General features: G+C 40.7%; 1 protein-coding gene across 1 annotated transcript; it reads left to right on the top strand.

Annotated features, from left to right (window-relative positions):
• Positions 1 to 4199: 4199 nt before the first annotated feature.
• On the top strand, positions 4200 to 25415 carry arhgap28 (Rho GTPase activating protein 28). Its single transcript, XM_085363251.1, has 15 exons — positions 4200 to 4347; positions 4418 to 4638; positions 4862 to 4970; positions 10608 to 10685; positions 10797 to 10957; positions 11132 to 11270; positions 19911 to 20002; positions 20763 to 20840; positions 21895 to 22048; positions 22132 to 22214; positions 24275 to 24484; positions 24556 to 24678; positions 24929 to 25056; positions 25213 to 25250; positions 25333 to 25415. The coding sequence occupies exons 1-15, from the start codon at positions 4200 to 4202 to the stop codon at positions 25413 to 25415; spliced, it is 1845 nt and encodes a 614-aa protein (XP_085219377.1).
• The last annotated feature ends 1417 nt before the right edge of the window (positions 25416 to 26832 follow it).

Genomic DNA, 26832 nt, shown 5'->3' with positions numbered 1-26832 from the left:
TGCACGCAATGTTGATGGTGAACAGATCAAAACACTGACAGAATCCATGGATGGCAGGCTTTTGAGTGTCCTTGCAAAGAAAGGTGGCTATATTGGTCGCTGCTTTGTTTTTGTTTTGTTTTTGAATGTCAGAAATGTATATTTGTGAATGTGGAGATGTTATATTGGTTTCACTGGTAAAAATAAATAATTGAAATGGGTATATATTTGTTTTTTGTTAAGTTGCCTAATAATTATGCACAGTAATAGTCACCTGCACACACAGATATCCCCCTAAAATAGCTAAAACTAAAAACAAACTAAAAACTACTTCCAAAAACATTCAGCTTTGATATTAATGAGTTTTTTGGGTTCATTGAGAACATGGTTGTTGTTCAATAATAAAATTATTCCTCAAAAATACAACTTGCCTAATAATTCTGCACTCCCTGTACTTGTTCAGCTGTTCTTCAATGCAAATAACTAAACAATCAATCACGTGGCAGTAGCTTGATGCATTTAGTCACAAAGTCGTGAAAACCCTGCAGAATTTAAAAACTAAGGATCAAAATGAGGAAGAAAGGGGATTTAAGTGGCTCCCATTGTCACTTAATGGTTGTCGGTGCAGGATATACTGATTTGAGAATTTCAGATACATCTGATCTCCTATAGGATTTTTTTCACACAATCTCTATGGTTAATGGGGACAACATGCCAAACCTTAAAGCAGACTGGTTACAGCAGCAGAAGGCCACATCGTCTGACGTCTGTCAGCCATAACACAGGCTCACCAAAATCAAATATCAGAAGATTGGAGAAATGTTGCCTGGATGAGTCTTGATTTCCGCTGGGACATTCAGATGATATGATAAGAATCTGGTGAAAACACATGAAAGCACTGATCCGTCCTGCCTTGTATCAACAGCTGAGGCTGGTGATTATGGGCGATATTTTCAGAGCACAGTTGATGTTGAACCGAGTATGATTTAAATGTCCCACCATGTTATTACTTTTTTCAAGTAATGAGTAAAGTAAGGGATTACTATTGCAAAAAAGTAATTTGTTTACTGTTACTTTCCCATAGGAACGCTGCGTTACTAAACTGTGATTTTGTTTGTGAGAGTGTCTCATGATCAATGTTCCCTCTAAGCTGCGCACGTGCGCAATTGCGCACTGCTGGCACGTCTCTGCGCACAGAAAATCTGCGTTGCGCACAAAAAAAAAAATCTAACCTGAATTGAAATTAAAATAAATACTTCAACAATTCTGTTTTGCAGTCAGTAAGTGACTGGATGCTCCCGTATGGGATTAGAACGATGTCACCGTATCCCATAGTCCAGCCAATGATGCGATTCACATTCGTATATACGTCCTTATTCGTCCTTTTGTGCCGACACCGGTGTTTTAGCTAGCAAAGCGGCGTGGTTGATGTGGAGTGAAGCCACGTTAATGACAACGTGTACAACCATTGGAGATGTGAGCAGGACAGACGGAACAATTGACGGAAAAAGTGTGGACTTTATACCAGTTTTTAAACTGTGTTGATCGGCCACATAAAACCAGAGTTATGATAAAAAATATCTGCAATGTTTGGTTTTCTTCCTGAATACTGTCGTCGTTTATATTTACTGCGGGAAGAAACGGTAAAAATGGCGTTTTATAAGGAAAACGCTCAAAAACACTCTCAGTAAAAACAACGCCAAAAAACCCCACCCTTTCCTATTGGTCGAAAAATGAAACCTGGTTGACCAATCAAAAAATGATATGGCAAAATGTCATTTAGTTGTTTAGGAAGGGGGAAGTTTTAGGAGTGACAGCGGTGTTTTGAGATGTGAGAGATTTGCGATGTTTAGCGCAAATCTTGTGTAGTTAGTGTGTAGTTAGTGTGTAGTGTAGTCAATAGTTTTGTTGTGTGTGTCAGAACAATGAGGCGACTGCTGAATGTTACAGGAGTTACAGCAGTGATACATCTGCTGTTGTCAGGCCTGCAGGTATCAGGCTGTAGTTCTCCTTTATCTCATAGTGGACAGAAATGATTTTTTGGAGTGGCACAAATAATTTTTGTGCCACTCCAAAAAAATTTTGTGGCATCAAATTTGATGCAGAACAGCTGATTGTTCTGTAAATAGTTTGAAATGTTTATTTTTAAAAAATGGCTTGGCTGCATTTTTAGGTAAACAGCTGCAAAAAACTTTGTTGTTTTCATAACTCAGTTACTTTTTTGAAGAAGTAACTATATAATTAATTGCCCAATATTGGTCATTATTTACTGTATTTTGCAGACATAGAGTTACAGGACTCTCTCCCAGACCACAGACTCATAATACAAGTCAGAGCTTTATACAAAAAAAAAAGAAGAAGAAGAAGAAACTTTGTTTTCAAAATTGGAGTTCAAGTTATTTTTTACTTCCAGTAGTGTTAACATACTACACAGGTCATGAACAAGATTTTTTTTAATTTTCATTGTAAGTGGGCTAAAGCAGTTAATTAAAAGTAGTCTAACATAAATGTAAATGCTGTAATTTGATTATTTTAATAAACCATGTAACTTGGATGGATTGGATGCTGGCGTGACCACAGTGCACACGTCTGCTGTTGCTCACAGTGGTCCAAGGGACGCTCAGGGAGTTTGTGTGTTCGCTCAGACACATGAAAAATTAGAGGGAACATTGCTCATGACAATGACTTACGAGCTTGCGACGTCCGTGGCAGCTACAGACGTGTGCAGATCAACAATAGATAATGTGGAGCTGAGGAGAGAGTACGACTATGCAGCATTTAAATCTTGGAACTACTGACATTACTTTGAGTTTTATTCTGTAAAACATGACAAACATTAGTGTCCACTGGGGAAGAAAACTTCTTTTTACAGCATAAAAATTAAACTTCAAGTCTGAGGAAGCACCTAGCACATCTGATTTCCACTATTTCCATGTGTTTTTTTTTTTATGTGTAATGTCTTTACTCATATTGGTAAATAGACTTTAAAAAGGATTTACAAATATAAATAATATATAATATATAAAATTACCAAGTATCTTTATGTGTTATTGTACCTACATTATAACCAGTTGGGTTTTTGGCCACGTAAAATATGTTAACAAACTATTCTTATATTTGTTGCATTTTTTCTGCTGGCCCATGGCCAGATTACTCTAGAATTTGGCCAAGATGTCTTGTTTGATGTCTTGGTTGCAGTTTCTACCTTGTGACAGAAATGTTGTTTGTAGCCCAAAATGACTTAATATCACTCATGAAGGATGCATTTGACATATATTTCACATATTATAGACTAACAACTTATTTATAGTAGCTTAAATACAAGTAATCAGTTTTTGGCAGACGATCACTTTTTGGCACAACATGGGAATGTGAAATTCACAGAGAAACCCACGGATCACCCCGAGTGACATGACCTCTGCGGTACCGGGCAAAACTCCGACTGCCCCACTTCTGCTAAACAGGTGAAAATAGACTCAGAGCAACAGGACTTAGTGCTGCTAAAAGTTTGATTTTATTTATTTTTTTCTGTTTTACTTGCATCTATTTGAAAGAGTGAGTGTAAACACAAAAGAATATTTTATTGTATAGCTGGAATATACAGAAAATTCAGTGTTAAATGTTAAACAAATGTCTTCAAGTCAGAGACTGCTGCATATAATTACATTTTTGCTTGATGCAATGTACATAAAGTTGAAAGATTAAAATTAATAGAACAATTTTTAAGAAGCAACTTTTTCATTTGATTCAATTCAAAAAATAGAATTGGGCTGAAAAGTCTGTTGCTTTATTACGTATTCAGGTTGTGTATCATGTTTTTATAAAGTAACTAAGTAATAAAGCAACTAATTACTTTTGAAGATAAGTAATCCATAAAGTAACAAGATTACTTTCTTGGAGAAGTAATCTGTAATTAGTAACTAATTACTTTGTTCAAATGGTCACAGGCTATCTGAGTATTGTTTCCATCCATTTATGTGGCGTTCTTCTGATCACTGCTTTTCAGCAGGACAACATACCAGAATCACAAAGCTTAAAATATCTCAAACTGGGTTTTGGAACATGTCAATAAATTCTGTTGGCAGCGTGGGAAAGTTGGAGTGATAAAGCTTTGATAAGTTTTTAACAAGATAATACTTTACTTATGTCATATTTTGAAATTCTAATAGTCGTAAAATAAAAAATTATCTCTGTCTGGCTGGCACTTTTTTTTTTACAAGATGTTGTCTTCGTCTACCACCTCTAACTCCACCACCTCTGACCCCAAACATGTTGCCCTGGAGACCTACTGGAGGGAAGTACACAGCATTGAGGAAGAGAAGGATGGGGAAGAAGAAGAGGAGGAAGATGAGAGAAAGAGTATGGATGGTATGTCAAACTGACAGCTGAGTCAGATGTCATCTTACTGTTCGGATCCTACGTGATTTGTTCCTTTTAGAGGTGGAGCTTGAGGAGGCGTGGCTGACAGATGCGGGGTTGGCTTCCCTGGTGACGGGCTTGCCATTGGCAGATGAGGTGCCACCGCCAGCTGAGGTGCTGCTGTCCACTTTGACACATCAACAAGCAACCACTGTGAGGAAGAGGCTGGATAACTATAACGAGACACTGAAGAAGAGAAACAGACAGCCAATCAGAGATGTCCGGGATATCTTCACTGAGGTGGGACACAAACATAGAAATGCATTTTATATTAAATGCAAAACAAATGTGCAACACAGATGTAGAGACATTTTATGAAATTGTATAGTCGACCATACGTTTTAGAATATCACAGCAATTTAGATTATAGTCATTGTAAGAAGCTGTGTGTCTTAAAATAATTCCTGGGAAATGAATAGAAAAAGGCTGTGATCTGCATTTTTTCCCCAACTTTTTGTTCCAGCCTGACGACCCAGCAGACAGATGTGTGTACCCCCACTCCCATCATGCTGAACCACCACCAAGTCGATACCACACCACCACCAAGACCATTCGCCGAAATACTTCCAGAGGTGCGTGTCTGCTCACCTATAAGTGATTCCTGTGGTCCTTTGCAGAGGTTGGTTCTTTATATATCTTTATTTATGCTAGATGCCACCCAGGGCATAGCAGATGATTTATGGTTTTATGGTCCTTAGTACCTCTGATAGACACTGCACTGTTGTGTGTGGGTTTGGTCTATTTTTTTTTTTTGGTCTATTTAGTCACATTTCTAAACAGTATGAATACAGAGTAACCTGAAGAATATTAGGTTTGTCTCAGACTGCAGGCTTACATGTGGAGTATTTAAAAGTAGAATGGGAGACAGAGCTTTCAGTTTTCAGGCCCCCTTCTGTGAAACCAGCTTCCAGTTGGGATTCAGGAGACAGACACTATATAGATATATATATATATATACACACACACACACACACACATACACACACACACACACACACACACACACACACACACACACACATATATATATATATATCTATATATACATAGATATAGATATATGTACATAACTGAACATTTAGGAAGATCTCCTGAAAATCATCTTTTGTCTCACAGTTTCTTAATTACATGCAAATTTACAATAATGGATGACACTGCGTCAGAGTGTCTCTGAGAAATAACTGTAACTAATGTAACTAATTATAATTTCACTACTATTTCATTCAGTGCCTAGTCCCAACATGCAGAGTAGCTGCTTACACTTACTCCCACAGAGGTCACTTATATTAATAGTGCTGTGAAACAAATCAGAGACATTTGACTCCTTGTGTAATTCACACATGAATTATAGCATGTAAGCTGGACAGGAAGAGTCATTTTATATAGTGTATGATGTCGTCTAGCATGGAAACATGTCGGTTACTGTATAAAAAGCTCTCAGGAAAAATAGGACTACTCATTTTTTTGTATGTATATATTCTCTGTTTTCCTCCACAAATTTTTATATTATTTACAGGGAGTGCAGAATTATTTGGCAAATGAGTATTTTGTCCACATCATCCTCTTCATGCATGTTGTCTTACTCCAAGCTGTATAGGCTCGAAAGCCTGCTACCAATTAAGCATATTAGGTGATGTGCATCTCTGTAATGAGAAGGGGTGTGGTCTAATGACATCAACACCCTATATCAGGTGTGCATAATTATTAGGCAACGTCCTTTCCTTTGGCAAAATGGGTCAAAAGAAGGACTTGACAGGCTCAGAAAAGTCAAAAATAGTGAGATATCTTGCAGAGGGATGCAGCAGTCTCAAAATTGCAAAGCTTCTGAAGCATCGAACAATCAAGCGTTTCATTCAAAATAGTCAACAGGGTCGCAAGAAGCGTGTGGAAAAACCAAGGCGCAAAATAACTGCCCATGAACTGAGAAAAGTCAAGCGTGCAGCTGCCAAGATGCCACTTGCCACCAGTTTGGCCATATTTCAGAGCTGCAACATCACTGGAGTGCCCAAAAGCACAAGGTGTGCAATACTCAGAGACATGGCCAAGGTAAGAAAGGCTGAAAGACGACCACCACTGAACAAGACACACAAGCTGAAACGTCAAGACTGGGCCAAGAAATATCTCAAGACTGGTTTTTCTAAGGTTTTATGGACTGATGAAATGAGAGTGAGTCTTGATGGGCCAGATGGATGGGCCCGTGGCTGGATTGGTAAAGGGCAGAGAGCTCCAGTCCGACTCAGACGCCAGCAAGGTGGAGGTGGAGTACTGGTTTGGGCTGATATCATCAAAGATGAGCTTGTGGGGCCTTTTCGGGTTGAGGATGGAGTCAAGCTCAACTCCCAGTCCTACTGCCAGTTTCTGGAAGACACCTTCTTCAAGCAGTGGTACAGGAAGAAGTCTGCATCCTTCAAGAAAAACATGATTTGGAGTCTTCTCTCACCCCCATTCTCTGCGACCTGCTGGAGCGGGGGACTAGGAGGAGGAGTTGGCTGTCCGACTGCGGTCTGGAGTGCGGGGCCTCCCTGCTGCTGCGGAGTCGGGGCGGTCTGCCTCTCCCCACCGCAGGGAAAAGGGTAACACCACCTGGGTCTGGGTGCAGTTCCCCCCTCCAGGGGAAAGGGTACCTAGACCCGGTTTGTAGAGTACGCTTGGGGAGTGTGATCGTGTGTACAGCGTCTCTTCATGTCTGTCTCCACGTTGGTTGAGTGTGGAGTAAGTGCATATGAGAGCATGAGGGTGGGAATGGATGTTTGTGTCTGTGTGTGCCTGTATGTCTGTGTCTATATGTCAGGTTGGGTATCAGGCGCCACCTCTCTGGGGACATCTCAGGCCCTCCAAGGTTTGGAGGTCTATCTCCACCCACCACCACTTCCCCTGCCAGTGGCGGACTCCCTCAGACGTCGGTGCGTTGGTGGTTCTTTGTGTCTGGGGATGGGCGTCCAGGTACACACCGGCTCACTCCTTGGCGGCCGCTTATCAGGGCCTGGATCCTGGGGCTCGCTTGGGCCACTTCGGAGGTGGGGTGCCCCCGGCCTCTCGGCCTGGGGCTCGGTCACTCAGGCACGGCTGGCTGCCGGCGGAGCTCACGGGCGCGTCACTGCAACTCCCCCTGGCTTCTGCTCCGCGGCTGCTGAGTGAGCCCTCATCTGGGACTCTCCTCAGCTCTTTCTGGGACAGTGGCGCGGCTGCCCCTCTGTTGGTCTTCCTTGGTCTCTTGTGTTCTGGGGGCCTCTGGATGTCTGGAGTTTTGATCTCCTCCATACCTGCTTCATGCCCTGGAGGATGGGGCTGTGGCCCCCCCACACCCTCTAGCAGATCATTACATGAAGGAACCTTTTAAAAAAACAAACGCGTCCATGCTCACAGGTGTACACACGGGTGATCACACCCACAAACTACACCCTTTTTGGCTCCTACCTCAAAGCACACTGTGTTCTGTTGATCTTATGTGCTGCACAATAATGTTTAACATTTAGTATTTACTGTCATATTCCCATATATCATTGTGATGTTGTTTATTCTATTACTCTTGTTCTCTTCTGCTTGTTTTCTTTTTTCTTTCTCAGCAGGTGACCCAGGTGATTGATATATGTATTTTTTTTTCTTTTTTTTTTCTGCCCGTTCTGTTGGTTTTTGTTTTTTGCCCTTCTCCCCCGTCCCTCTTCTCAGCTGTTTCTCTTTCCCTCTTTCTTTCTCCCCTTCTTTCCTCCAGTCAAGTCTGTCCCGTATTCAGCAAGTGAAAATAAAATAAACAATAAAAGGTGAATCAAATGGACCATTACGGCAAGGCTGGGATGGTCAATTTGGTAAAGTAAATCCGTTGGGCATCTTTCTTTGCCTTTAGACAACAATTCTGATGCAAAAGAGCCAAACGGGACAGGCAGAAAGAAAAGAAAAAAGAAAAGAAAAAAGAAAAACATGATTTTCATGCAGGACAATGCTCCATCACACGCGTCCAAGTACTCCACAGCGTGGCTGGCAAGAAAGGGTATAAAAGAAGAAAAACTAATGACATGGCCTCCTTGTTCACCTGATCTGAACCCCATTGAGAACCTGTGGTCCATCATCAAATGTGAGATTTACAAGGAGGGAAAACAGTACACCTCTCTGAACAGTGTCTGGGAGGCTGTGATTGCTGCTGCACGCAATGTTGATGGTGAACAGATCAAAACACTGACAGAATCCATGGATGGCAGGTGTGGAATACACCAGGCACAAACACACGCACACGCAAGTATGTACTGCCAAATTCCACATTTATTTGTTTGTTTACACAGCTGACTCAGTCGCACAGCCTGACAGCTCACGAGCCCAGCTGATCTCTCGCCGCTCCTCCCCGTCTCACTATAAACACAGCGGAGGGAGACCATCATTAGTACATAAACACCATCAGCTGTTCTTACCGGCCTCGCAGCGCCGCCCTGTTGAGCCTTCTGCTCCACTCCTCCCCGGCAGCTGCGCCCGGGGCCACGCCTCCGCCACAGCAGGCTTTTGAGTGTCCTTGCAAAGAAAGGTGGCTATATTGAGATGAGAGATGAGATAGCCTTTATTTGTCAGCTGCAGGTCTTTTGCCCACAACCGAGATGACAGACCTTGCCGACCGTACATACAATACAAACATCACATTGGGGAGACAGGTCAGGCCAGGTAGCGAGAGGAAAAAAAACATTGAAATGTGCAACACAAAAGGATAATACAGGAATGCACAGGTATCAACACACCATAACACATTAAACACAGACAAGCAACATGGGAAAGAGTTCCAGTGTGTACATCTGATCTGGGACCGCTGCAATCTTTCGACTGCGCCTCCAACTGACCCAATGTCCACATCATGGGGGAGGTAAGCATTGGAGGTGGCGTTGGATCCGGGGTAGGGAGGGTGATGCGTCAGTGAGTGCTTATCAGTATCAGTATATGTATGTGTGTGCGTGTCCATAGTTCAGCTGAGACAGTGTCCTTCGCCCTGCCAGGCTAAGTAAACAGTCTTCCAGCCAACCCAGGTGGCCTTGCATGGAATGGGAAGGAACAGACTCAACACAGTCATTATCAGGGAGTTGTTGTTCAGCTCCAGCCTTGAGCTGGCGCCGAAGGGGTAGCCGGGTTATGATGGTAATTGAGAATTTCAAGCTGTTTTTTAACACTCCGACACTGGTCTCTCAGTCTCCCGTTAATAGCTGCGAGCTTCTCCGTGATGTTATTAGCCGTCGATTCTGTGGTCTTGTCACTCTTTTTGCTCACATAGCAGATTCTGAGACCTCACGACCGCAGCCAATATTGGTCGCTGATTTGTTTTTGTTTTGTTTTTGAATGTCAGAAATGTATATTTGTGAATGTGGAGATGTTATATTGGTTTCACTGGTAAAAATAAATAATTGAAATGGGTATATATTTGTTTTTTGTTAAGTTGCCTAATAATTATGCACAGTAATAGTCACCTGCACACACAGATATCCCCCTAAAATAGCTCAAACTAAAAACAAACTAAAAACTGCTTCCAAAAACATTCAGCTTTGATATTAATGAGTTTTTTGGGTTCATTGAGAACATGGTTGTTGTTCAATAATAAAATTATTCCTCAAAAATACAACTTGCCTAATAATTCTGCACTCCCTGTATAAAAGAAGTTCCATAGTAAGTGGGACTCTACATCCATGCTTGCCACCAGGCAGTTGAAACTTTCATTCAACTTTCATTGGATCAGGTGACTGAAGCATCCCTTAGTTATGCTGCTATTGCCACGGGCTTCAGGGGGACCTTCTATGATGCAGTGAACATTTTGTTTTTGTGTTCTGTTGTGTTTACATTTCACTTTTGCATGTCATTAACTTTTGTCTTCTCTCCCATAGCATGTGTTCTGTCCTCGTCTTTCAATGCTCTCCTCTTCCTCACACGCCCCAGGTCGGTCGGTCACAGCAGATGTCTGTCGCTAAGCCTGGTTGTTCTTGTTAAAAAGGAATCTTCCTTCTCACCATCTCTTCATCATCCTCCAGATGGCTGTTGTGTCAATGCACTATATAAATAACTCTAGCTGTGTGATTTGAACAGAGCTGAAAAATGTTTTTAATGATTTGCAATTTGCTAGTTTTATTTGCTTTTGACATCCGAGCATCCCAGTGTTTTTGGAAACAGGATTCTATTTCTGCAAGAGATTTTGTTTGTTTTTTCTCTGTACCTGCTGAGAGTTTTATGCTTTGTGTCTTTTACAGTACGACCAACTCTATCCGTGTTGGCTGTTGAAGATCAACTACCAGAGCACCCCTCACCCCCCTCAAACACAGACTCTCTGCATCACGCAAACTCTCCAGGAAACAAATGCTCTCCGACACATGTCATCGACACAACTGTTCTGACACACGCACATTCTCCAACACACACTGACTCTCACAAATATACCTCTTCCCCTCCTCACACACACTCGTCCCCCGTCAGTCAGTTGATGCAACCTGACTGGGTGCTGCGGGACTCTCCATACTCAGAAGGTGTGGCTGAGCACAAAAGGGGCAAGGCTTGTTGGGACTGTTTACGTTTCCATAGAGACAACAACAGTGAGCTGCAGGTGAGTTTGACCTGCTGCATGCTGAGAGAGGTCTTCCAGTCAAATCTGATTGCTTACAACACAGGAGGCTGCTAACGGATGCAAAAAAGAGTGTGTGTGTGTGTGTGTGTGTGTGTGTGTGTGTGTGTGTGTGTGCGCGCGTGCGTGCAGTTTGCATCTATCCCTCCCTCTCAGGGTCTTAGCTGTGCAGGCGACCTGTCGTCACGTGACCTCACACAGCTGTGTTTCATCTCACACATTGAGCTCACAACCTTCCTGATGACTCTGGGGATCCACACCAAATGCACACGTCCTCCACGCTGCAGGAACCGGGGTGAGTTTCTTTTTTACATAATGATCTGCATTCAGCTTCACAGCAAAGACTTTATAGCATTAGGATATTAGAAAGCTATAGCGAGTGATGTTAACACTTTTACTGATTAACTTAAGTTTCGCCAATGTAATTATGCATTTTTAACATAAACACAAAAAGTAATGTGGAACTAAAAACGGTATCTAACCAAAAAAACAAGATCCAGATCCACATAACAAAGAACATCTCTTCAAACCATTTTTCCTGGATTTCCAAATAGTTGTTATTTTTACAGTAGATGGTGTGTCATCATTTGTCTTACACCATGGCTCCTTATTGTTTGCAGACAATTTTCAGAGTGGATACAGCAACATTACATTTCCAGTGTAATCAGTGAGAGAGGCAGACATGAAACCGATGTGGAAGTGGAGTGCATCTACTCCACAAGCATAAAAATAGATAAGTTTACTACTATTTTTATTTTTTTCACGTAAGGTGTATGTATGTATTTTGCCCACAGAAAAGGGTCATAAAGTCCCCTTACCCCCAACCAGTCACAGCAGATGACCGTCCTCCGTGAGCCTGGTTCTGCTGGAGGTTTCTTCCTGTTAAAATGGGGTTTTTCCTTCCCACTGCCACCAAAGTAGTTGCTCAGAGGGGTCCACTGACTGGGTTTTCCGTGTGTTCTCTGTATTATTGTAGGATCTTTATCTAACAATATAAAGTTCCTTGAGGCAACAGATGTTGTTGTTTGGCCCTATATAAATAAAATTAAAATATTTGTGTTTTATTTTTTATTTAAATGACAGCAACAGTCATAATTCTTTGTGATGTATACACTATCAGTCAAAAGTTTGGACAGACTTCCTCATTTAATGGTTTTTCTTTAGTTTCATGACTATTTACATTTTAAATTCTCACTGAAGGCATCAAAACTATGAATGAACACATATGGAATTATGTAGTAAACAAAAAAGTGTGAAATGACTCAAAACGTGTTTTATATTTTCGATTCTTCAAAATAGCCACCGTTTGCTTTGATTACTGCTTTGCACATCCTTGGCATTGTCTCGATGAGATTCATGAGGTCATCACCTGAAATGGTTTCCAACAGTCTTGAAGGAGTTCCCAGAGATGCTGACTGTGGAGGCCCGGCCATCTGGCACAGCACTCTGTTGCTCTCTGTCTTGGTCAAATAGCCCTTACACAGCCTGGAGGTGTGTTTGTGGTCATTGTCCTGTTAAAAGATAAATGATTGTCCAACTAACCGGATCGGATTGCCCAAACAAATCTCTTCTGCTTGTTGCTTTTCCTTAGTAGTGGTTTCTTCTACTTTGAGGAATCTATAATATAAGATATATTTAGAGTTATTTATCATTTTTTCTTTGCTGTATAACCCCATATATCTTTCTTCATATATATCTACAATGTAGAAAGTAGTAAAAATAGATAAAACATTGAATGAGAAGGCATGTCCAAACTTTTGACTGGTAGTGTATTGTCATAGGGTTTTCTTGAAGAAGTGAATTTACCAAACTTAAACTTTTCTCTCCCTTTTTTAAGATTTAGAGCTTACATCTTAATGCTTGCTGCTTGAAGCAGTATTGCTGTTCCTGTAGTATAAATGTAAAAGAAATGTCGTGTTAATTTTCATGTAATCTATAAATTACTGATCGTCCAACTTTATGTACTGAAATTGCCATCTGGGAGTTTCTAGAACTTGCCACCCTCATAAACTAACCAATATAAATCTGAAATTACACTATCATAACTACAAATACTCCAGAATTTAGAGTTAGAGAAAGCACTCTAGGTGAAAGTATCTTATGAATGTACTAGAATAACATGAATGACTCTTACCATCTTATCTTCTGTCCACACGTAAAAAACAAATCTGGGTCATCTACATTTCTCTAAATTGACTACAACATCCTACTCCACTTATCCAAACATAATTTACATTTTTAAGCAACTTTTTCATATTAAATTGTACAATAAATGTACCCTGAAATGTTTAACAACAAAAATCATCTTCCCACTTACATGAAGCAGTACAGAATTATACCGCTCTGCAAGATTTAATGTAACTCCCACGCAAAGATGTGTGTAGAAAATCAGCGGTCCTTAACCTGTTTTACCTCTGGGTAGGGATGCACCGATACCGATATCGGGTATCGGGTATCGGGGCCGATACTGTAAAATGTGTGTGTACTCATACTCGTAAAAGTTAACCGATACCATGAACCGATACTAACTTATTTCATTAATCAGAGGGTGGCTTGTCATTTTTGTTGTAGTTTTTTAGATTGGCCACTAGGGGAACATCCCGCGCTAAACAGGCACAGGGTTAGACGAGTCAGACTGGCAGCTCCAGATAAAAAAAGAGAAACTGGAGGCTGCTGTAGCTAGGCTAAACAAAATGTCAGCAGTGTGGACCGGAACAGCCAACTTTAACTCAGGTTTTGGAAAAGCGATGAAAAATGTCAAGAGAAAATCCACGGGCAGTTAAAATAACAGAGGCTCTGACTCGTTTTATCGCTCTGGATGACCAGCCAATGCCAGTCATGGAAAACATAGGATTCTTCTCAGCATACTCGAGCTGCGATATGAAATTCCCAGCCGCCCACACATCAGGGAGATAATGGTGACAAAACTTTCTAAAGAGGTAAAGACGAGCAGTGTGTGCGCGATGTCAGTCTTTGGTTTAACGGCACAGTGGACTGATGATCCACGGGCAGATGGGGAGTTCGTTCGTCAATGCCAAATACTTTCATTATTTTGTTTGTTTGTTTACATTATGAACACTCTGCAACAATTTAAAAGTTTATTTTATTCTCAAACCTAATTTGTATTTATTATATTCCAAACAGAAGTGTTTATTTATTATTCCGAAAGCTCGAGACAGTGCCAATAGTTCAGTGATATTTTGCTAAATTACAATGTGGAGACTCTGCAATAATTTAGCAGAAGTGCTTATTTTTCACTTGAAATTTTTTTGTGGTCATTTTTATTAAGATTTTATTTTTTATCGGCAGAGAATAAAATAAAATCTGTCTTCCGATTCATTGCATTTGTGTGTGTGTGTGTGTGTGTGTGTGTGTGTGTGTGTGTGTGTGTGTGTGGTAGAAGTATCGGTTTTTGTACTCTGTATCGGCAAGTACTCAGATCCAAGTATCGGTATCGTATCGGTTTGAAAAAATTGGTATCGTTGCATCCCTACCTCTGGGTCTAATGTTTTCACTACAAAGTTGCCCGGGGCCCGACACTGTATTGAATAAATTGATGTTGCTTTTGGTTTTATATATATTTAATAACTAAATCAAATCTACATCATTTTAATGGCTAAAACCTCGTCAAATAAACATGATGATGACATGATGCAATCTAATAATCCCAAAGAACCTGTACATAAAACAAAATGCCAGCAATTCATGGAACAAATCAAACTGCAAAGTTAAAAGGCTCAAGTCAGGATTAAAAACACAAAATAATTAATAATTCAATTTTACTAAAAGAGACAAGAAAAAAGAAAAAATAGAATAATGTGCTCATAAAACAAATACATTCAAAATAATTTTCTAATTAAATGAATAAATAAATAAACTGTTATAAAATTTAAATAAAGGGCAAATGAAAATATAGCCTTATAATCTGTGAGTGAATCTGAAAGGTTTTTTCATTGGCAGAACCAGAAGTTATTCTTCAACAAACAGTCACAATAGGCAACTCCCCTTTTATGTTCAGCTGTTAATGAGACACGGGTCTGGGTGGAATGGGGGAAAGGCTCACTCTCAGAGCAGCTTCCAGTGTTGCTCTGAGTCTGGTTCAGGCTTTGGTCTTGGTTGTGGCCACAATGGAAAATCCTGATTTACACAGATATGCAGTTGTGAGTGGGACAACCTCATCAAGTCAAATCAAAATTTATTTATATAGCACATATTAAAAACAACAATGTTCACCATAATGCTTCACAGTCAGTAAAAGCATGAGACAATTAAGACAAAACAATAAAACAGGACAACAAACAATACGTGACAACACAACAAGCAAGAACAACCAACTAGTTAGAATCAAAAGCCAAAGTAAAAAGATGTGATTTAAAAGACTGGATAGACTCGGCTGTACGAATATGAACAGGGAGGTTATTCCAGAGTCTATGTGCCACGGTTGCAACGGCCCGGTCACCTCTGGACTTCAGTCGAGACCTAGGTTGTGCTAGGAGCCTGTGAAGTAGTTCAGAAAGATAGCTGGGCGCTAAATTATTCCGATATTTTAAAAGTGAACAAAAGAATTTTAAAATCGATACGACATTTAACTGGGAGCCAATGTAATTTGGCTAAAATTGGAGTTATGTGTTCACAGATTCTCGTACCTGGTAAAAGATGCGCAGCTGCATTCTGAACTAACTGAAGCCGTTAAAGAGAAGAGTGTTGGAGGCCCGAGTAGAGGCAGTTACAGTCGTCCAATCTGGATGTGATAAATGTGTGGATAAGCGTTTCAAGGTCCTTTAAAGGAAGGAACGGCTTTGCTTTGAATATCTGACGCAACTGGTAAAAGCTGTTTTTTACCACAGTAGAGACCCGTTTCTCAAGTTTAAAAGAGCCATCCAGGAACACTCCAAGGTTCCTTACAGTGAGCGAGAGATGGCTAGCAAGAGGGCCAAGGGCAGAGTGTGACCATCAAAAACTACGATTTCGGTCTTATTCTCGTTCAGTGTATGAAAATTATGTGATAACCAAATTTTAACTTCATGCAAACAGTTGAACAGAGGTTGCAAAGAAGCAGACACATCTGATTTCAAAGGTGAATAAATCTGGATATCATCGGCATAACAATGAAAGGAGATGTTATATTTTTAAGAAATTAATCCCAACGGCAACATGTACAAAGAGCAGGACCGAGCACGGACCCTTGAGGCACACCACAATAAATAGGGGCAGAAGCCGAGGAGTGTTGCCCTATAGCAACAGAGAACGACCTCTCTGAGAGGTAGGATTTAAACCGTATACCTTTGAGACCAACAACATGTTCCAGTCTTGATAGAAGAATGTTGTGGTTAACCATGTCAAAAGCAGCAGTCAAGTCAAGTAAAACTAAAACCACGGAATAGCCAGAGTCAACCGTTAAAAGAAGATCATTAAAAACTCTAAGTAAGGCTGTCTCTGTGCTGTGGCGACGTTTCAAACCAGACTGAAACTTTTCATTAATACCATTTGCATCTAAAAAGGCCTGAAGTTGTTTAGAACTACCGTTTCCAATATTTTGGAAATAAAAGGGAGTTTGGAGATCCGCCTGTAGTTAGTGAGAGCATTAGGGTCAAGATTTTTCTTTTTCATAATAGGTTGCACAACAGCATGCTTAAAGACAGACGGTACACAACCTGATGACAATGATGCATTCAGCAGAAGTAAGATACAAGGACCAATAATATGTAAAGATTCCTTAAAGAAACGAGAAGGACGAATATCGTGCGGGGAACCAGAGATTTTGAGATGATCAATTATGTCTTTTAAAGCAGAATAAGACACTGGCTCAAACTGTTGAAAGACAGTCAAGCACTCAAAGGCTGGAACTGGGTCTAACCTTATAAACTGAAACTCTTCAAATAAGCCATAAAGTTGTGTCTCTCCTTTTTGCAGAGTCGAAGAGCGTGTCAGGTCACATTTCACTGCGTGTTATATCTGTATAACCATGCACATGACAAATAAAGAATCTTCCTCTGCAGATGATCAGTTAGCTGTTTGACAACTACTCTTTCAAGAATTTACGAGATAAAAGGAACGTTGGAGATTGGCCTATAATTAGATGGGTCAAGGGATGCCACATAGCGATTATTAGAGATAGTTTGGAGGAAGACATTACTGAAATTAACTCAGAAAGATCAATAGGAGAAAAAGACTAAATGGTACTGAAAGCAGCGGTACATGTTGTTACATCTGTGAGATGATCATGAGTAATTTTTTCTCTAATGGTTAAAATGTTATTTGTGAAGAAGTTCATGAAGTCATTACTAGTTAACGTTAAAGGGATGGTTGGCTCAACCGAGCTCTGACTGTTTGTCAGCCTGGCTACAGTGCTGAAGAGAAACCTGGGGTTGTTCTTATTTTCTTCAATCAGTGATGAATAGTAAGATCTTCTAGCTTTACAGAGGGCTTTTTTTTTATAAAGCAACAAACTATTTCTCCAGGCTAAATGATGATCTTCTAAATCTGATCTTCTAAATTTGTGACACGCCATTTCCTCTCCAGCTTAAGAGGTATCTACTTTAGGGTACGTGTTTGAGAATTATACCAGGGAGTCAAGTACTTCTGATTTGAGGCTCTCTTTTTCACAGGAGCTACAGTATCCAGAGTTGTGCATAGTGAAAGTTAAAACAATTAACAAGATAATCGACCTCTGTTTGAGTAGCCTTCAGGTACCTGCTCTGCTCTCTTTTGGTACAGGCTATTGAAGATGATAAAAGTGGGTGAACTGTATTCTTAAACCTAATTACAGCACTTTCAAAAAGACATCTACTTTGATGAAATCTATTTCCCACTAAACAAGAGAGGCTTTTCAGGAAACACTGTTTCAGTTTCAATTCAATTCAGTTTTATTTATACAGTGCCAAATTACAAGAACAGTCAAGGCACTTTATTTTCTAAGGTAGACCGTACAATAATACATAGAGAGAAAAGCCCAACAATCACATGACCTGGTATGAGCAAGCATTTTAGTGACAGCGGGAAGGAAAAACTCTGTTTTAACAGAAAGAAACCTCCAGCAGAACGGTTTAATGGAGAACGATTAAAAACACTGTCCTCACTGCTGGATCATAAAAAATATTTATAACAGTGTTCTGTAATTATTAAGTTATTTAAACATTAATTAATACTTGGAACACAAAACCTTAAAAACTGCTTATTCCAGTATTGAATCAGGTTGGATGGACACATCTGGAAAACAAGAAACAGCTGAAATGAATAAACTGCACTGATACAAAAGGAGGTAAACCTAAACAGAAGACATGAGTTAAATGACTTTCAAAGTAAAACAGGAAGCAAGGTAGCAGGAAATGACTAAAGAGAAACAAACAAGCAGATATTACGGAGATTAAGATAATCTCTACTATAGTAATTAAAAATGTAAAATTAACAATGAAGACAAACTTTTAAAAAAAATCTCAAAAACAGGAAAACTCAGAATAAACCAACAAAACCAAAGACCAATTTCTGATAAACACAAAGACTTCTTAATGTGAGATGTCCTTAACACCTTTATAAAGATCAGTACTTTGCCTTCCACCCGGCACTACCACTAAACCAATAAGGTATGCATTTTAATACCCCAGAGCACCACAAGATGGGAGATCATGTCGTGCTTCAACATTAGGAAGTAAATTCAAGATTGTCCAGCTATATCGTTTTCGTTCAACCACTGCCCCGTTTCAACTACTAGTATCACCTCCTTCCTCATTTAGTATTTTTTTTTCCTGTTTGTCACACATTTGTTTCAGATCATCAAACAGTTTTCATTATTAGACAAAGATAACTCAAGTATATATAAGATTGACTGGTTCTGCAATTCTTGGCAGAAAGAACTGCAATCCAAAATTTGTCATAACTGCTCATGATTTTTTTCGCCTCTGTGGATGAAATGTTTATTCTGTTTTTTATTCTTGGTATGATGTTCTCTTTGTGAAATGCTATGTTACACAAACACAAAGACTTTAACTTTTCTCAGATATTTTCTCAAATTTTTTGGAGATCATCAAGATGTGGCAAATTTGAGACAAGCCTTTGTATTGTTTTTGGTCAGCAGTTATTTTCATCTTAGAACTTTTCCATAGATGCGTTCTACCTGATCTTTCTTATTGGTGAATCATGAACGCGCATCTTAACTGAGGCAAGTGAGGCCTGCGTTTCTGTAGATCTTGTTCTGTTTTGTTTTTTGTGACCTTCTGGATGAGTGATTGATTGCACTTGGACTAATTCTGGTAGGCCACTCACTCCCAGGAAGGTTCACTATGTTGTTATTATGTTTTTAAACAGGACCAGGTAGGTTTGGATTAAAATTAGTTTGAGCTGAAACCTGCAAATGTGACTATATGCAAAAACACAGAAGAAATCCAGAAGACTCAAACACTTTCATAGCACTGTGTCGCATTACAACGGTTTAACTGTTTATGCATAATAATTTTGATAATCATCCAGAACCCACAACAGTTTTGCCCTTTGCAGCTACCTTATGAGTAAGTGTTCACAGTAAACCCATGTTGGGCTAGCCCATAGCAGTTTAGCCTTTTGGGCCCCAAAAAACGCGGGCAGCCCATTGTGGGTTTACCATAGGAAAACCCATACTGGTCCTCTTTTGGGTTAGCCCATTAAGGCCCCACAGTAGTTTGATCCCAAGAGGTCCCCTGATTGTCATGGTTTTCAATGGGCAACCCACAGTGGGATTGCTCACCGTGGGTGTGGTTTGCCCACCATGGGACCGAAAGAGCCAAACTGCCGTTGGCTCTAACACAGTTAACTTGGGACTGGATGGGATAAGCGATAAGGGCAGACCTGAAACTATTTTGCTGCTGAAAAAGCCCCATTAGTAAAACCCTGTACTAAAGGATGTATAAATTGTCTCTCAGAACACTCACTGTATGATTGTTTGTGTCTTCCTGTCCATTAGACAGTGGTGTGTTTGGCGTTCCTCTGAACACGCTGTTGGAGAAAGACAGGAAGAAGTTTCCTGGGGTCAAAGTTCCTGTCGTGTTCCAGAAGGTGAAGAACGTGTCCTTCTCTATGTCTAATCAAGTTTCAGACAGGGGATAGATTGCTGGCTTCATTACTCTAAAACTTATGATACTATAGTTTAAGGCACAATCATAATCTTATGTGTCTTTGGGAAGTTCATGAGCAAAAGTGGGTTACTGTTTGGTCAGTAGTTCGATTCTTCAAGTAAGCAAATATTGAACCCCAAGCTGAAGCATCTCTTTACGGGCGACCGTGGCTCAGGGGGTTGGGAAGCGTATCTGTAACCGGAAGGTCGCCGGTTCGATCCCTGGGCTCTCTGTCCTGGTCGTTGTGTCCTTGGGCAAGACACTTTACCCTACTTGCCTACTGGTGCTGGCCAGAGGGGCCGATGGCGCGATATGGCAGCCTCGCTTCTGTCAGTCTGCCCCAGGGCAGCTGTGGCTACAACCGTAGCTGCCTCCACCAGTGTATGAATGCGAGAATGAATGAATAGTGGCATTGTAAAGCGCTTTGGGTGCCTTGAAAAGCGCTATATAAATCCACTCCATTATTATTTACGTGCATGATGTAAAATGTTTAATGCTTATAGTAAACAGTGCTCAGAGTAGATAAGTGCTGTATAAGTATGAGCCCATTAGCATATGATCTTGGTGACCTAAAGTAGTTGTTTAACTAACAGCTAGCAAAGTTAGTTTACCTTTGTTTACATCTTGTTTAGAAATTTAGTGAAAATAAACAAACAACAGTAACCAGTCACACCTTCCTTTATGTGTGTGTATGCATGCAGTTGTTGTGTATCTTAGAGCAAACAGGCCTGTTGACTGAGGGGATTCTCAGAGTACCAGCATCAGCTGCTAGAGTCAAGGTAACACACACACACACACACACACACACACACACACACACACACACACACACACACACACACTGCTGTTTGTTTCCATACAGAATAGCTGTTGCCACTCAACAATAGTGCCACATCAGCAGTGGAGTAGGAGGAGAAGTGGAAATCAGAAGTACTGTACTATTATATTATTAAAAACTGTGGTAAAAGCTGGCGAGCCAGCTGTGGTGCAGCGACACAACACACCATGTAACAAAAATGGGGAGGTGCGTGACCTGCAGAAACGTTCAACTTTGGCACACTATACCATTCATGAGGCACGTCATGCACTGAAAGTCTACCTGCAAAAAGCATCTGTTGTTGGTTGAAGGGAGTGTCAAAAACATGTGGTACAACCAGTCTGTGGGCTACTATCCATTATCCATTTGAAGAGCAAAGTTATAACACACAACAAGCTGAAGTGAAACCGAGTGTGAAAGATTACCACTGCAGCCAGTCTGTAATTTTTATCTTTGGTTATCTTTCCACATCTCTTTCATTCGCAGTGAACTGCCTGTCACTCCCTTCCCTGTTCCGTCACATTTGTCAACCAATCAACATTTGAACAGTGCATAGGTTCCCTGCCTTCATAGTTAGGATGTTGGATGACTGGAGGTGCATCATCATGGGCAAAGCAAGGTCAACATTCCCAGATCCTCAACCATGAACCTTAACCTAGCTCTAACCCGAAAGCCAACCCAACACTAGTCCTAGTTTTTAGGTAACAAACGAATGGTTATTTTCTACATCAAGTTGTTTTTCTCTTTAGATGATGCTTTAACATAGCATAGTACTAAGGTCAAGACAGCAGCTAAGTGGTGTTTGTTTCTAGATTTTGAGATTGTCTAAACTCAACATTGGTCCTCACAAAAGATGGACACACACCCTGACACACTTTAAAATGACTTTTTGCATTCTGGAAAACTGAGTATGTCTGCCTGTGTGTATCTATGTCTCTCTGTGTGTAATACCTACCTGTTTTTGTCTGATTCTCTGTCTGTATCTTTCTCCCTGCTGTCTCTCTGTTTGCTTGCAGTGCCTTCGTAGAGAATTAGACAGGTGCTATGAGGGATTTGACTGGTCTGCGCTGAGACAGGTGGACGCTTCCAGTCTGTTGAAGCTTTTCATCAGAGAGCTGCCAACCCCTCTGCTGACACACACACACCTGTCCACCTACCACTCTGTACTGAGTATGTGTGCACACATACAAACACACATTTTCATCATTTAAATGTGTTTGCATTACATGAAGTGTTTCTGTGTGTCCCTGCAGGTATCCCCTCTGAGCTCCATCAGGTTCAGGCCCTGCAGCTGCTGACGTTGCTTCTTCCAGAAGCCAACAGAGAAATTCTGAGAGTAAAGCTTCACCCAGACATTGTCTACACACACAAATGAGAGAGAATTGGGCAAACAGTGAGAAGCAGAAAGAGGGCAGTAAACACACAGTATACATATGTCACAGCCTAAAAGAGCATGGGACAGCACGTTATAGGGAATCTTTTAGTTTTACAGAAAATTTAATATCATTAAAATATACTCTTGTAAACTCATTTAAGTCTTCACTTAACCTTCATTTATCGACAGACAGACAGACGATCAGCTAGGTGAGTGACTCCAGCAGATCCCAGGAACAACATTGGAGATCTCTGTCCAGATGAGTGCAGTCCTACGAACAGCTAAGAAAATGCACAGGGCCCTCAAGCTCCCAGGCCTCATGTAGAAGACCTGAGCTTGACAGATAGACCGCCCGCAGATGCGAGAGGTCCCCCACGCTATCCAAACCTACACACACAAACACAGACACACACTATATTGCCAAAAGTATTCACTCACTCATCGAATCATTGAGTTCAGGTGTTCCAATCACTTCCTTGGTCATAGGTGAATAAAGTCAAGCACCTATGCATGCAGACTGCTTCTACAAACACTTGTTGAAGAAAAAGGCTCTCAAGAGGTCAGTGAATTCTAGCATGGTACCATGATCAGATGCCACCTGTGCCCACAAGCCCAGTCATAAAATTTACATAAAAAACAGCAGATTTAGATTAGGTATATCCCTAGTCTTTTCACTAAAATATAATTTAGTTTTAGTCCAGATTTAGCCACCTAATTTTTGTTTTTGTCTTGCTTTAGTTGAGTATATATCTTTAGATTATGGTAGACTAAATCTGAAGTTGATTTAGGTCACCAGATTTTAAGGTGTCATTGTGTTGGTACAAGTGAGAGTTGCTCTACATGTCTCCATATGTCCACAATTCTCTTCCTCCAAAACATTGACATTTTGTCACATTTTCATGAGAAACAGGGTGCATAGGTGTTAGCTGAACCCCTGTCTCTATCCCTGTTTGTCAGCGGCAGATCAATTGTGCATGTCTAACCTTACTGCACCAGATTATTACTTCTGGCTCACTTCCTGCCTTGTCTCAGAAGAAACATTTTCATCTTGTTTTTATTCGTGGACGAACGTTTCGATGCCTTTCATTCATTTTTATTCAGTTATTGTCTTGTTTTTGCTAGAAAAAAAGTTTGATGAAAAATATAATAAAAATTAGTCAACAAAATTAATACTGCTACTAAATATTCCATAGTCAACTGTGCAGCGTCAATGGATGCTGAGGGACGTTGCCAATTTTCTAGTGAATCACTGCAGAGCTAAAGCGATTGTTATGGTTTTCTATTATGAATACATTATGGATTTATGAGATTTGTAAATCATTGCATTCTGGACCAATGTGCAGTACTCACAGAAAAACAACTCATCAAAGAAGAGAACTTCACAAAACAAAACAAAACCCCTAACGTAAACCTAAACTAAACTGACACTGAAAACTAGATACTAGGAAACACGGCTTGAAACATGACGGGAGAAAACACAGTACAAAGAGAGAGTAGGTTAAGTTAACCATCCAACAACAAGCAAGGGTAGGCTGAGGACTAAAATACACAGGTAGGATCACGAGAGGATTAGGAAACAGGAAGAAACACAGCTGGGACAAATCAGACATGATGCGATGAAGGAAGGCAAAACTAGATACACTGGGGTAGGAGACAGACTATCAAAATAAAACAGGAAATGCACCACGCACACACAGACACGGACTCAGAGACACGAGCTTAACATCCCAATAATACTGACACAGTACAGACGGAACATAAGGACAGGGCCTAGACAGGAGACATGACTGACTGGGGAACAAGAGAATAAACATGAAGACCTAGAAATCACAAACCCAGAAGAACTAGAGATCTAGAAATAAAAAACAGAAACCAAACCCTAATAGTCATGAACCCTGATGAAATCAAAAAGAAAAGTACAAAACCTAAAACACTGGGTCACCAACCCAGGACCATGACAGACTTTTTTTTTTTTAGAAATCGCACATGGTTGCAAGAAAACCTGTTTTTTGTGGTTCCAGGCTCTGCTGGTCTTCCTCCGTATGGTGGTCTCTCATCAGGATCAGAACCGTATGTCTCTGTGGAATGTGTCCATGGTGATGGCACCCAACCTGTTCCGTCGTCACCATGGAAACAAGCGCTCAATTGCTAAACGAGATGAGATGGAGGAGGCAGTGGGTGGAGCTCAGCTGATCCGGTTGATGATCATTCACCAGGACTTGATTTGGACCGTAGGTTTCAGGACACACCTGCACAGTCTCGGTGCCCCTAACCCCCGATGACTTCTCGTTCTCTTTGATAGGTCCCCAAGTTTCTACTGTCTCAGGTGAGACAGATGAACCAGGTGTCCATTCAGAAACAGCTTGGCCTGAGCTGGACCAGTAGACTTTTGAGGAAGAAGAATGACAAGAATGAAAGAGATCAGGTGAGACAGAGACCAGGGCCAAGGAAGACAGAGACTAGGACCTGGAAAGACCAAGAACTGCATGAGATGGGCACCAAAACAAGGTGAGACAGAGAACAGATAAGAAGAGAGAGAAATCAGGTTTGATACAGGTCAGGACCAAAGGAGATGGAGTCCAGAATCAACTAAGGCAAAAACAAGGTTAGTCAAAGACCACAGGCATGCGGGGCAGAGTCCGGGTTCAGCGTGCTGTCTGTTTGTGTCTCTGCAGATCACAGAGCTGTGTGAAGGTGTGATCAGAGTTCATGCTCCTCTACACACCAAGATTTCCATGGTGATACAACTTGAGGAACAGACAACAGCCAAGGACATAACGTCCCGCTTCGAGTGTGAGAACAGGTGACAAAATCTCTCTCTCACACATAGATGCACATTTATCCGACTTCTGTGAGGATCCATACCTATGGTCCCCACCTGTTCCCACACTGAAGGAAAATCTGACTTTTATTTACCATCCCTGTCTTTCTCCTTCTGTCTTTGTTTTTCTCTGATCAGTCCAGTTCAACATCTGTATGAAGTTGGAGGAAACATCTGTGAGTCACATTATAACATCATGATAAACACCTGACGGACTGGATGTTAAATATTAAAGCTGTCTCTCTGCCTGTCTCTCAGGTGAGCGTCGTCTTCATCCTGACTGTGTTCTGTTGGATGTTTACAGAGTTAATCCCCACTGTGATTGGCTAATTAAACCCTGACAACCTGTCTCAGAACCTGTTTCAAGTGTCTCACCACCTCTCTCATTAATGCCTCCCCACCGGTCGACACAAGCTCGTGTTTTTTGCTGTCACAAAAACACTGGCACCAGCCTCATCACATTTGTGACAATCTCTCCCACAAGTGGATCCAAACTTCCCTTTATCATGAACCACTTCCTTTGTGCATACAGCAGCTGTTGGCATGACATCACAGTAACATTGTCCTTTATCGAACAATTGTTCAGTCTGTTTTTTTTTTATCTTTCTGAATTTGGTTTGTCCTGGCAGATTAGTTACATCTTCTCCTGCTCCGGTCTTTATTTACTGCTGTTGTTTCTGTACATCAGAACAAATGTGTTTATTAATGATGCTCATATTAAAACTTGAATATGTACTGATGGCAAGCTGTCTCCACCTGCTGGTCAATGTGTGTAATTAAAGATGAAGTCTTCTCTCTGTTTATCTGGAAAGCAACAGAGATGAATGTAGAGAACAATGTATGAAAATAGAGGATACACCAATAACATCAAATAATTTAATGTGAATAATAAGCAGACCATACAGTATATAATGATACATAATGTATCACTGAAATCAGAGCAAACACTAGGTTCAAATTACCACCGTGGTTTGTGGGCTCAACCTAGTCATCGAGGTTACTAACCCAGTTGCTGTGAGCTTAAAGATTCTCAGAACTACATGCATTCATCTCTTTTAATTTCTTACTGCATGACTTAAACTGACTTAAAACAGCGTTTTACTCCTCATTTGTTTTTTATCGCTTTAGACCTTTCAAGTAGAAACCTCTATCACAAAATAATTTAGTATAGGCCCAACATTGTAATATTAGTATATACATACACTGGCATCCTCTTGCCCTGCCACCATCAAGTGGTTATCAGTCAACAGCTCTGTTCTCCTCTTCAATCAAGTGTACAAGATATGCTGTAGAGCTGGTCAAATGTGATTACTAAATTTAGTCACTGAATTGCAGCCTATGATGCAAGATAGACTTATGGTACAGGTATGGGCCTTTTTAGGCTGGCCATAGGCCTTCTTATCATCATCATCGGCTGAAAATCTCAAATCAGAGCGACAGCAAAAACTGTGGAGAATCCATAATCTGGTGCCTTGAAGACCATGAAAGGAGGCTAACGTGGATGACTGCAAAAATCTTTTCTTGGTTAAGATTTCCTTCACAACATCTAACCAAGTCCAGAACAATCTCAAGGAGGTCTACAATCAAGGCACAGCTTCATGAAATGGAGATGGAGAAAACTGAGTGTTTACAACAAGGTGAAAACCTCAAAACCAAAGAACGCATTGGGTTTATTTTTGTGACCTGGAAGCAAAGTCTGTGTTTTATACTGACTGTGAGAAAAAAACAAATAAAGGTGATGATCACATTCAATGCAGC

Source organism: Diplotaxodon limnothrissa, linkage group LG9, assembly GCF_057381915.1.
Source record: "Diplotaxodon limnothrissa isolate DT_005_m linkage group LG9, D_limnothrissa_male_GT1.1, whole genome shotgun sequence".
NCBI lineage: Eukaryota > Metazoa > Chordata > Actinopteri > Cichliformes > Cichlidae > Diplotaxodon > Diplotaxodon limnothrissa.
The sequence above is the reverse complement of the archived record's forward strand: the minus strand, read 5'-3'. Positions and strand labels throughout refer to the sequence as shown.

What these genes read in the sequence shown, in the direction of transcription:
- arhgap28 (XM_085363251.1), top strand. Translation starts at nt 4,200, where the DNA reads ATGTTGTCTTCGTCTACCACCTCTAACTCCACCACCTCTGACCCCAAA. An exon ending in TGAGAGAAAGAGTATGGATG is followed by an intron (nt 4,348 to 4,417) that starts GTATGTCAAACT and finishes TGTTCCTTTTAG; the next exon opens with AGGTGGAGCTTGAGGAGGCG. An exon ending in CACCTACCACTCTGTACTGA is followed by an intron (nt 22,049 to 22,131) that starts GTATGTGTGCAC and finishes GTGTCCCTGCAG; the next exon opens with GTATCCCCTCTGAGCTCCAT.